Source organism: Salminus brasiliensis, chromosome 9 (genome assembly GCF_030463535.1).
Source record: "Salminus brasiliensis chromosome 9, fSalBra1.hap2, whole genome shotgun sequence".
Lineage (NCBI taxonomy): Eukaryota > Metazoa > Chordata > Actinopteri > Characiformes > Bryconidae > Salminus > Salminus brasiliensis.
The window spans coordinates 7,462,013-7,474,747 of record NC_132886.1 but is presented as its reverse complement, the minus strand read 5'-3'; the positions used below and the strand labels follow the sequence as shown (position 1 = coordinate 7,474,747).

At 43.5% G+C, this 12,735-nt stretch overlaps 1 protein-coding gene across 2 annotated transcripts; it reads right to left on the bottom strand.

The window, feature by feature from the left end:
• Positions 1 to 480: 480 nt before the first annotated feature.
• LOC140562859 (aquaporin-4-like) lies at positions 481 to 11,814 on the bottom strand. Of its 2 annotated transcripts, XM_072688722.1 has the most exons (5): positions 11,756 to 11,814; positions 9,199 to 9,613; positions 8,273 to 8,437; positions 4,792 to 4,872; positions 481 to 753 (listed from the first exon to the last, which is right to left on the bottom strand). In XM_072688722.1, the coding sequence occupies exons 1-5, from the start codon at positions 11,812 to 11,814 to the stop codon at positions 481 to 483; spliced, it is 993 nt and encodes a 330-aa protein (XP_072544823.1). The 2 variants fall into 2 exon arrangements, with proteins under 2 accessions (XP_072544823.1, XP_072544824.1); XM_072688723.1 differs by lacking the exons at positions 4,792 to 4,872; positions 11,756 to 11,814 and having other exon boundaries at positions 9,199 to 9,594.
• Between the last annotated feature and the right edge of the window lie 921 nt (positions 11,815 to 12,735).

Below are 12,735 nucleotides of genomic sequence, written 5' to 3'. Positions count from 1 at the left end.
TGGGTTTGAGCGACTGACTTCGTTTATCCTTTTTTTCATGCAGTCTTTCACATCACTGGACGATAAATGTAAAAATGGCTTTGGTTGTATGCTCGTTTGTGTAGAAGCAAGTCAAGTGGAGGGAGTAATTCCATTCAGACATGACTGTGGTGAACTGAAAACAGAGCCATCGGCTGAAATACACTTTGGTGGATGCCCTAAAGGGAACTGTACTCCCTGAGACGAGGCTGGAGGCTTGGGTCTTGCAAAAAAAAAAAAAAAAAAAACTCATCCAAAAATGCTAATGCTGCTAATTATGACATGAAAGCTAAAGTACGACAAAAGTAGTGCTTCTGGCATGCTTGTATTCACTGTTAGCCACATTAGCATTTCCAGAAGGCCAAGTATATTCCGTCACTTTGAGCAGGCTTGGGCTACTCATGGTGGAGGACCATTCTGATGGCCCTACACATTGGACTCCATGTCCAGTTTGCACACTAGTCATACAGAGGACAGCACGTCTCCAGACGAATCCTGGAAGGACTCTTTCTTTTCAGCTTTCTCAGCATCAGAGGAGGAACCAGGCTTGATCACAATGTTGTCTGACTCGCCGGTACGATGGTTGCTGGGGCACTCCACCTCTTTGTACTTTCCAGAATCATCTTTGACGAACATCTCCCTGCAGCGCTTCTTAAGGCCGGGGTCTGGGCAGTATAGGTACTCGTACAAGGCAGCTGCCAGGATCCCGCCTAGAATGGGACCCACCCAGTATACCTAGAGAGGAATGGAAGACTTGCATTAGTAAGCTCAGTAAGGTACAACCCACACTCACGCCCATGAGCCAACATGCTCATGTAGGGCTCACATGGGTGGAACGTGGGTAGCTGGGTTCTAGTTGGGCATGGGCTCAGAGGGGGTTTGTCCCAGTGTGTTGTTACTGGGACCCATCCATACAGCCCCCCTAAACTTACATCTAGACCTCTAGGCATGTGTGTACAACCCTGTGATGGCTAGACGACTGGGTCAGAACATCTCCAAAACATCTGGTAGGTCTAGTGGGGTGTTCCAGGTATGCAGTGGTCAGTACCTACCAAAAGGTGGTCCAAGAAAGGGCAAACCGTGAACCCGTGTCAAGGACATCCAAGGCTCATTGATACTCATGGAGGCCCCACCTCACAACGTACAGGACTCAAATGATCTGCCTCTAACGTCTTGGTTGGCTCTTGTGAAGTCCATGCATCGAATGATCAGAGCTGTTGTGACAGCACAAGGGGGGCCTACTAAGCATTAGGCCGTTTCTAGACAGTGTAGCTCTGAGAGGTAATACTAGTAAGCATGTGCTATGAGGGCGCGGCCTGGAGGCTTGAGTGGATGAGTGGAGTTTATACTTTATAAATAGAAAGAAATCACTGGGAAAACGTCCAAAATGAAAAAGCTGGCACAATGTGCCCGCAGTAACATTACAAGAGCAAGAGCACGTATGCAGTGCGCTCAAATCAATGTACAAGACTTGACAACCAACAAAGGTTGACCTTGGACATTCAAGATCTGTTTAAAAATAATCTTCCAAGGGGTCAGTGGTCGGTGGGTTCGTTGGTGACCTATTAGTAGCATCAGTGGGTAGAGCAAAACCTACTCCTATTAGCCAGGGCATCAGGAAACTGCTTTCAGTCTCAAGTTTTTAAGCCAGCTATTAATTAACCCCTTAAACCCATCCGAACTACAAGTGGTTCCTGGCATTTATCCCCACTGCTATGATTTAGGGACAACTCAGCCAGTTTGCATTGCTTTGCATGTAGTTACCAATTAGTAAATGTCCATTCCAACAGACCAGCAGGTAATGCCTGTTCAGAATCAATACCAAGCTATGGTTCCATATATATATATATATATATATATATATATATATATATATATATATATATATATATATAGGTCACATATGAAGACACACCAGGTCTCCAGCTCCACTGGACCACCCGGCCAACATCGCTTACGAATGATGAGAGGAGTGAGCGCCATCTACCCACCCACCTAGAAAGAGCATGGCCAGTTGGCACGGCCAAAAGCTCTGATAGGGCAAGAAAGGGCGGAGCCAGGACAGGGAAACCGTAACACTATGTTCCCACATTCCAGATTATAGTGATTTTCAACACGGGGATACATCTTCGGGGACCCCCAGACTATCCCTATGTGTTGGAAGTTGAGACTGAGCAATGTGATGACCGTCTGTGGAACCCTGGAGAGCCCTGAGGATCAGGGTTTGCTTTAAAACTGATGAAGTTAAGTTATAGTTATAGCTGTCAGCAGGACACAGGATCTTATAGCAGGATGGGCAACCCAGCGATGCTGCCAGGTCACATCTGTCGCTGGGTAGATACAGTTTGTCTTATGTGACACCCATCCTAATTATAGCTGCACCAATACATAATACACAATATTTTTCTCTCTATGAAATTGGATCCAGTCAGTAGTTGAGGGGTGTACAGCAGTTTAGTGTTCTCTCCAATCCAGCACATATTTAGGCAATCATCAGCTAATTGTCAAGACCATGATGAACTGAACAGCTGTACTGGGAAAAGCAAAAAACATCATTTTCAGGAGAATGCACTGCCTGGACAAACAGAGCTACAGTTGCTTTCAGATACACAAGAATATCTCAGTTAATTAGTCAAATATTAAAAATCATGAGATGTAACAACATAGAACCTTCTACTAATACTTGGGGCAGTAGCGGCTCAGCAGTAAGAGCACCGAGATATTGATGACAGTCATGGGTTCGATACCCGGGCTCAGCAAGCTGCCACTGTTGGGCTCCTGAGCAAGGCCCAACAGCGATCTGCTCTCTAGGCGCTGCAGCGATGGCCACCAGCATTTGGCTCTTCTAATGTGTAGTGTAGTGCTAGGTGGTTCTGATAAATTTCAGTCCTAAATGATATTTTCCAAATTTACCATGGTAACAGAAGATAATTTGCATTGGTGGATTAAGTAAGTGAAATCATTCTTTAAAAACAGCCCAAACTGAAACACTCCGTATAACTTCAGTGTGAATGGGTGAGGCTAAACTACTGAGGGCAGAATGTGTAGCTTTCTGTGAAATCTCATAAATAACTGACGTCACACTCCCGCTCGAACACGCCCCCTTTAGTCTGACCGAGTGGCAAAACATTGTGCAGCTCAGCTGCAGCAGCGTTTATTAGGGAAAACGGCCAAACTGGGACTGAAACAAGTGACTGTGTCTGCTCAAATTAAAGTCAGCTGGACTCAACAATCGTAACCATCCAAAATACCAAAGAACCAGCGGTCCATGGACAGTGATGTGTAGCCAGGAACATCCAGCTACCTGAGGCTCAAATCACACCTGTTCAGAAGACAAAGCCTCTAGAGGACAGAGTCGAGGGAATGGTCTTCGGAGTGTTTTCCGCTGTTTTCAGGCTTATTTATTAGACTGGCTCATCCAGGTTTGCTTGCTTTCTCTCTGAATTGAGCTTAGCATGTTGCTAAATTCACAACTACAGTGGGCACAGTTGTTTTTGCCCACCTGTTTTCAGAGTGTGACTTCACCACTCAGTGAGCTCCCACATGTTTCGGGGCCATGTTTCTGTCGGTTCTGAGAATTGCAGACTTCCATTAGTTTCTCCCCTCTTTAGCTTTTAGCAGTCTGTAAAAGGGAAGCTCTGAACTCCTGCTGAATCTGCTCGTACAGTCAGTCGCACAACAGCTCTCTCAAGTTTTTGTGTTTTAGCGGCATTCAAACTGAGCGCTAACGCTGCCACTCAGTCGTCCTTTTTGCCACTAGGTGGGCGATGCCACTTGGGACATCATGTGCTTACCCTGTATGCATTGGAAATCGGGGCCTTTTTGTAGCCTAATTTTTAATTGGTTTAGGAAATCGAAGTCATATTATTCATGTCCAAAAATAATCGTGCAGTTGTTAATAAGACTTTTCACAGATTTCCACCAAATAAATCTTTAAAAAATCTGGTCTAAATATCAACAAATCTTCTATTTCTGGTTTGTGGTCTAAATATGAAATATCTCTCACTTTGAGATGACTGTAAGTATAGTATATAAGTTTTATCCATGATCCAGGAAAATAATACCTTTTTTATTTATTTTAATATTTAATATTAGTTTCTTATTGCAAGAAATAATACAGAACATTTTACTTTTGTCTAAATAATAATAATAAATCTCATATACATTCATACAGCAGGTCAAATATAAAAGATATTACATATTATGACTAGATTTATAATGATTTCACTGCTGATATGTTTGTATGTGTTTTGAACTCTTGTGTAAAACTGCTAGAAATTATTTATCACCCAGCACTGCAGGCCTGCTGTGGAACTCCAAGAATGGAACTGGTCACCTCTGTCCTACAGTGGCCAGAGTGAAGAAGACCATCACTATGAGAGCTTGGAAGCTGTCAACATTACATCTGTCATATTAAACCCAGTGACATTATTGAGATATTGATCGCCCTGCAAACATAGCATCAACCTTTATCCTTACGGAGAAACAGCAGTGCCCTTGAGGAGCGCAGGATCAGGTGTGTATTTGTTCCTGGCAGAGGACGTGGATATGTGACCTTCTTAAATTTCAGTTTGTAGTAGCTTCCCTGCATTGATGGCATAATTACCCTCAAGGCTAACCTCTGGTGCAGCACACGGGTGCAGCCTTAGCTTAAATGAACTCCAATGCAAATTACTGAGCAGAGAAATCAATAAGGGGGGTCTTCTGTAGAATATCTCATATAACTTCATTAATACAGTGTTCTGAGTTTTTTTCGGAGTTTTTTTGTCTTACCCAGTGCCCCTCCCAGCTCCATGTGACGACTGCTGGTCCGAAAGAGCGAGCAGGGTTCATGCTGGCTCCAGTATAAGGGATCTGCAACAGGACAGAATATGAGAAACAGTAAAGTCATTGGCATCTTAAAGAGAGAAGTTTTGTCTTTTTTAGCAGTAAGACTGAATGATAACGCAAATTTTGCAGCAATTCTTGCAAAAATAATTTTGACATTCTGACATTTAATATGTAATATATTTCATATTTGACACTGCTGTAGGAATGTATATGAGATTTTTTTTTATTATTTAGACTAAAGTAAAATGTTCTGTATTATTTATTGTAATAAGAAACATTAAAATAAATAAAAAAGGTATTATTTTCCTGGATCATGTATCAAACTTATATACTATACTTACAGCCATCTAAAGTGGGACATATTTCATATTTAGACCACAGACCAGAAATAAGATTTGTTGATATTTAGACCAGATATTTTTTAAGATTTATTTGGGGGAAATCTGTGAAAAGTCTTATTAACAACTGCACGATTATTTTTGGACATGAATAATATGATTTAGTATGTAAACATTGCTTGATTTCCTAAACCAATAAAAAAAATAGGCTACAAAAAGGCCCCGATTTCCAATGCATACAGGGTAAGCACATGATGTCCCAAGTGGCATCGCCCACCTAGTGGCAAAAAGGACGACTGAATGGCAGCGTTAGCGTCCACACAAAAAACGTGAGAGAGCTGTTGTGCGACTGACTGTACGAGCAGATTCAGCAGGAGTTCAGAGCTTCCCTTTTACAGACTGCTAAAAGCTAAAGAGGGGAGAAACTAATGGATGTCTGCAATTCTCAGAACCGACAGGAATCCAGGCCGAAACATGTGGGTGAAGTCATGCTCTGAAAACAGGTGGGCAAAAACAACTGTGCAACTCCATGTCCCAGAATCCCTCAGGTGATCGCAGGAGTGATCACATGACTCCCACCATCCATCCACGTTCCCAGTCACGTGAATACTGATTATTTTCAGCCTTGTATGGTCAAGTAGCTTAGTATTTAAGCCTGGCCTTTAGACTAGGTTAATTGCAAAGTATGCAAGTACTTTTGCCTGTGTGTATTGTTTTGAATTCGAACCTTTGCCTGTTTTTATGACAATAAGTTTGCGCTGACCCTTCAGATGTAATCCTTTTCTATGTTTATTCTCTTTTACCTCCCATTATTGATCCCAGCCTGTTTATTGACTATGAATCCTGACTACAACGTTTTTAGTAAAGCCTCTTTTTTATTCCAACTCTGCAAGCGTCTGATTTTGTACGATGCATTACAGCTAACGTGTTTCTAGCGAGAGTATGCTAGCACCAGAGCGCACCCCCCCCCCCCCCCCCCCCCCCAACATGCCCTATATCCATTAAACACACGGTTTATAACCTGTGGCTGATGCTCCAATCCAGAGCAACGTACATATTAGGGACTCTTACTGGTGTAGCGTGGAATTCTTGCTTAGGCGGAGGATAACTAAACCTCAGTCTGCCACATGAAAGGTGGTGGTGCTCTATACCAGTATACCACTACCTATGCCTGTGAAGAAATCTACAGGGCTATTTGGCTGCCGGAAGTACACCACCAATCAAAAGTTTTAGAACATACTTTTCTTGTTTTACCAACTTTCTTACTTCCACTCCACCTGCTAAACCTGCAGCTCCAAGAATTCTCTTCACAGCTGAAACTGAGACTCCAGTGCTCCAGTGTTAAGCTGAGCTACAAGCTGTTGACTCTCAGAAACTGGTCTTCTGATGCTGTTGTGGATCTGAGTGTGTCAGACCTCTCCTCTTCAGTTTCCTCCAAGTGTCTCCAAGAGTCTTCTGATGGTGTAGGAAGCTCTTTACTGCTTACCTTTGTCCAATTTGAGGTCACTGGACCACTGGACCATTTCAGGTTATTCACTGGACCTGAGGTGTTCAAAAATCTTTGACTGGTAGTGTACATTTCATAAGCTACACTCACTTTCAATTAAAAGTAAATTAAAAAAAAGGATGTTCAGGTGTCAATATTGACATCATGCATTTCTTTATCGGTACAAATATCACTGGGGCAGTGGTGGCTCAGCGGTTAGAGCTGTTGGGCCACTGTTGGGCCCTTGAGCAAGGCCCTTCACCCTCTCTAGTCCCCGGGTGCTGAAGTTGGCTGCCCACCACTTTGGGTGTGTGTGTGCTCACTGCCCCTAGTTCACTAGTGAGTGTGTGTGCATGTGTTCACTACCACAGATGCAGAGGACACATTTCGCAGTACATAGTACAGTGACAAATACGTGCACCTTTACATAGAATAATACCCTTAGTCCTGCTAGGCGACCAGCCACCCAGTCCATCACTAATGCCCATAAACAAAGCCACATAGAACCGTTCTAAATTCACTGTTTTTGAAACCACAACCAATTTAGACCCCTCAGATGCTTTATAGATTTTATAGGGTATTCTGTGCCGATTCCTGCATTAACAGACTGGTCCGTGGCATTTCAAAGGGGAATACACACTTAATGCATCTTTATCAGTGGCAGGGCTGCAACTTTATCCGTTATTCTGAACTCCCTAATGATGCTGTGGATTTAAATGATCTCATTTACGAAATCAAATGAGCGGGCTGACTGCAGCCCCCAACAGACACTGCCTCTTAAGGCCTGTCTGAACGATCTGATATAACCAAGCTCCGTCTGATGTTGAAATTGTGGTTTCTGGCTTCCAGTCTTTCCCACAATAAGGTTCTCTACTTTGTAGCCGGGTTATAATGGGAGGGTGTTTTTGTATTTGGCATGGCATGTGTTAAGCTAATACAGAAAGGATGAGAAAAAATATCAGGTGTGTTTGATATTGCTGTATCTAGGCACGGTGCTGAGCAAAGTCACCCGAGGATTTACTTTGGGAGTCAGTTGCTATAGCTGTACCAACTGTTTAGGGAACAGAGAGGACGTCTGAGGCCTCCCACTGAGAAATTGCTTTCATAGAGTTTTGTATAAATAATTTTCCGACCCGTAAATTCCTGACCGGCTTCATAGTAAAAACGGCTGACTTTATTTGCTAGCGTCTGTTTATTGACACCTCTTCTACCTCTGCCCTATATATAACAAGGAACCTTCTCATGTAGGTCTACAGGCCTCTAAACTGTAGTTCCAACCTCAGTATGGCACATTTATTGGATCCAGGTAATAAAGGGCTTCAACAGGATGAAAATTGTGTGCTAAAGTGTGTTAGTTCTGGCTTACAATCAAATTCTACTGGAGGGTTCATCTATAGGAGCTGGCTTAGACCCTGCGATCTCAATCTCAGGGCCTCAACTTGCTGTGTATTTTCATTTCCCTGCTCTAACAAACCATGAAGGGCTGGATAATTAACTGATGAGCTGGATCAGGTGTGTTAGAGCAGGGAAAACACAGCAGTGCACGGGGACCCAGGACTGGGACTGAGAACCTCTGTTCTGAAGTGTTATGCTCACTAACCGCGAACAGATGGCCGATGACTACAGCAAGGCCGATCGCGAGGCTGGCCGATCCTTTGAGGTCGCTGCGTTTGTGGTCGCAGGTGGAGAAGACCGTGAAGACCAGCTCGAACGTGATCAGAAGCTCCACAACCAGGGCATGACCCACTGAGATGTGGGAATTAACCTGCACAAGGCAAAACACAAAGAGGTTTAGAAGTTCAGTTATATTTGTATTATTCGCTTAGAATCAGATAATTAAATGTTCAATTGAGCACTTAATTCATTAATTCAATACTGGGAGCTCCAAATAAAGTGGTGTGGTAAATTACCATAATACTCTACAGCTCATTTTAAGGCTAAAACAATATCGCCAGCTCAAATGATGTCAAATGTTTGTGGACACCCCTGCTAATGAATACATTCAGCTTGCACCCAAGTTGCACCCATTGCTGATACAGATGTGCAAATACACACACAGCTTGTCTAGTCCCTGTAGAGAAGTACTGCCAATAGAATAGGAGCCTCTGGAGCTGGTTAACATAAACCTACTGGCACCACACCTAATGCTAGGCATGGGCTAAAGGGGTATAAAGCTTACTGCACATGGGCATTGAACCACCACATGTTTTGTCAGTAAGGCATTAGCAGAGAGGGTCAAGGGTTTGGCTGAAGAGGCCAGTACTAGCAGCTTAGTAGATGTGGGCATTGAACCCACAACCCTGCGATCAATAACCCAGTGCTCTAACCACTGAGCCACCACACGTCCCCCGCTCAAGGGCCTTGCAGTGGCAGTCTAGCAGACATGGGCATTGAACCCACAACCCTGTGATTAATGACCCAGTGCTCTAACCTAGCAATTCTGCCTAGCGAGTCTCAGCGTGTAGTGCAGCAAGTCAGTATGGACAGTTTAATTTTACAGTGATGTCAAAGTCAACAACATCTCACCGCTGTGACGCCCAGTCCTCCTCTAACAGTGCTTGGAGTGACCAGAAAGAGGACTCCTGCCCCTACGATGGCTCCCAGACACTGAGCAGCGATGTAGAACAGGGCTTTAGCAAGACTCATCTTCTGGGTGACCACCATAGCAGCGGTGACGGCTGGGTTGATGTGGCCTCCGCTGATGTGGCCAAAACACTGCACCATGGTAGCGATGCTCAGGCCGAAACACAGGGAGATGAGCACTAGGTCGGCAGGCGGAGGGTTCTCTGTGCCTGCCGCCCAGTTGATGGTGGAGCCCAGGCTCAGAAGAACAAAGATCAGAGTGGCTAAGAATTCTCCTGAGACGGCTCGCCAGAAGTCCTTCGTCCAAATGCCTTTGAAAGCCGCCATGATGCTCTCACAGCTGCACGATGGTAGGCACCTTCAGGTCAACAGAAAAAACAACTTACTTAAGCTGCAGTATAGCTAGTTTTTGGATAAGTGATATCGAGGGGGGTGGAGCCTTGACCAAGGACTCCTATAGGTGCTGCCTGGGTAGGGAATCAAACCCTAGTTAGCCACGGGAAAGGGAGTGCGATATGGCCCGTTCTGCTACACCAATCACAACCAGTACTGCTAAACATCCACTAATTACACTGTTTCACCCTGTTTCCACCCCCTGATTTAGTCGGGTCCAATTTCCACCCGCTAGCTAGAACCCCATCATCAGACATGATGCTACCTGTGCTGGAAAGGGGGAAGGCTGGCTTGTGCTTTCTCAGAGCCCTGTAATACACCCTCCCATCATTCTGGATTGCTGCTAGCACAGCTGGACACGCTTGGAGGAGAGAACTAACCGTCCAATTCTGTTCAATGCTAACACTCCATAAATGTGTCCAAATGTTTGTGGACGCCCTTTCTAATGAACGCATTCATCTACTTTAAGTCAAATACACGCAAGACTTGTCTAGTCCCTGTAGAGAAGTACTGCCAATAGAATAGGACTCTCTGGAACCTAATGAACCTATTGGCACCATGCCTCCTAATACCAGACATGGGCTAGATAAATATATATAAAGCCCCCCAGCATTGAGCTGTGGTGCAGTGGAAGAACTGTGTTCTCTGGAATGATGGATGGGGCTCCATCCAATAATTTTAGGATGTGTTAGGGAGTTAGGGGATGAGGTGGGGTGGTGATCATCATCCAACAACCTGACCTCACTAACCTTGGAGTCTGCTTGGGAATAACATCAGGTGTATGCTAGCATTGTTAAGCACCGCCTGCAAGAACCTCTGGACATTAAACTGGATATTTTTGTGGACACCCCTTCTAATAAATGCATTCAGCTACTTTATACACTAGACTCTTGTATGTATGTATGTATGTATAGTTCCTGTAGAGAAGTACTGCCAATAGAATAGGACTCTCTGGAGCAGATTACTGACCTCATACAATGCTCCTCCAAAATCTAGTAGAAAGCTAGAAAGTCTTCACTGAGCCGTAGAGACAATTACCTCAACAAAAGCAGGATAAACCATTGTTTCGGGAGGACGAGCAGGTGTCCACGTACTTATGTCCATATGCTGCAGATTTAAAATAATTAGCAGGGCGCTGTGAACAACTCACGTGTCCAGAATGCTTTTATATTTTAACTTTTTCTAATGTATCCATACTAAGCTATTTCTGCCGAAAGTTTGAATGACAGTTCATCACAAGTGTCTGTTATTCTCTGTTTCTATAAAGTCAACACACCTGTTCATTACGAGACTGTTTACTTAGCTTGGGCGAGCCAGTTTTTACTCTTTCCATAACCCCTCTCACAATCTGTGGAGCCTGTGGAATAGTCACAGTCTGGATCACAACTATTTGCCAGCGTGATAAGGTACATCCAGTCCTAATGATAAGAAAACATTGTCTTTGCCAGACGGGTCCAGCAGAGACTGTAAACAACTGGTCACATCTGCTCTGATACAGTAACTGAGAAGAAAGAAATATTGCCGGGTCCTGACGATAACCCACATGACCCCTGTGCCTGAGGGACCACAAAGACGCTGTGATATCCAGCACAGAGATAGCCAGTGTATTTCCAATGGGAAATTTAGGGTGAGCCAGGCTTTAGTGGAGGAAAATAACATCAGTTGTATGCTTTGATTATTTTTTTTAATCACTGCCTCTAAGAACCTCTTAAAGCCCTTAAAAAGCCGATCGTCACGCCGCTGGGCCGAAAGTGTTAATACAGACCTAGAACAGTCCCACCAGTTTGTACGGAAGCCCCTGTACTTACTGAGTAATACACCGTAGTGTATGATAAGCCTTGGAAGGTTAAAAGGTTAAACTGCACATATTTTTCACAGACATGGAATTACAGGCTCAATTATAGAGCACAGAAGCAAAGTTACATGACATTGACCCTTAGTTGACCTACTGCACAGAAGATCAGTCACCTCAAAAGCTTGAACACCAACATTTTCTTATCTACTACAGCAGCACAGAAAGATAACCCTGCCCTAACATCCGTCTGTGGACCGCAAGGTTACTCAAACAGCCTAACAGACTCAGACATGAAGTAAGGGATGGACTTACGGCTGAGCAGCAAGCAGTGAGAGAACAGCAGGTGCGTCTGCTAAGCAGGAGCAGCTCATTGTGCCGAGCAGTGTGTGCCTGGGGATTTATTACAAGGGCTTCATCACCACCACCACCACCATCATCATCTTAATTATCAGCGCTCTCAACACTCCTGAGAACCACAGGAGGGGGAGACCAGCGAGGCCACGCCCACCAGCACTGAGGAGAAGAGGCAGCTTCGTACAGCTTAGTACAGTTTGCCTCTAAAGAGTGGAGGAGGTGGATGAAGGCGAATGAAACCAGGTAAAAGAGTTTCTGTGATTAAATAATGGCTCCAGTAGGACTAAAAGAAGGACTGTGTGCCAAAGACAGCTTGACAGCTTGAGCTGGGGCTTAAGAACAGTGGCAGGTCCAACACATACTGAGTGAGTTCATATATAGAAGCACAGGAACCTCTTATTAATAGCAGATCTAACAGCATCTGTAAACTGGAGCTGAAGTTTGCCGGACTCTGTTCTTCTCTTTTTAGGATCATTTTGGTCTGAAATAAAATAATAAAGCTCAAAATCTGAAACTGAAGTCACAAATATAATAAGATTAATTAGTTGTTGTTATTATTGTTTTTTTATTCTATTATTTATATTGTGTATATAGTTTTTTTTATAGGTTTTTTATATTGTGTATAAGTGGTTTTTGCATCTAAGTGTCTCGCTATCCTTTTGCTGCTGTGACACTGAGAATTTCCCCACTGTGGGACTAATAAAGGATGATCTTATCTTATCTTATTAATACAATGTATTTTTTGCTAGTCTGTGGTGACTAATGGGTAATAATGGTTCAGCATAGACAGTATCATTCAAATCCAATAAATTTGGTGGTTAATAAAAATAAATACATTTAAAATATGTAATAATAACAGTAATAATAATAATAATAATAATAATAATAATAATAATAAAACATGTAAATATGCTGGGACTGGACTGATTCAAACTGAA

Coding starts and splice junctions, on each gene's coding strand:
- LOC140562859 (XM_072688722.1), bottom strand. CDS start 11,814: ATGAGCTGCTCCTGCTTAGCAGACGCACCTGCTGTTCTCTCACTGCTT. Junction 9,614..11,755: donor TCACTGCTTGCTGCTCAGCC/GTAAGTCCATCC, acceptor GTTGACCTGAAG/GTGCCTACCATCGTGCAGCT. Junction 8,438..9,198: donor GAGGACTGGGCGTCACAGCG/GTGAGATGTTGT, acceptor TGCCTTGTGCAG/GTTAATTCCCACATCTCAGT.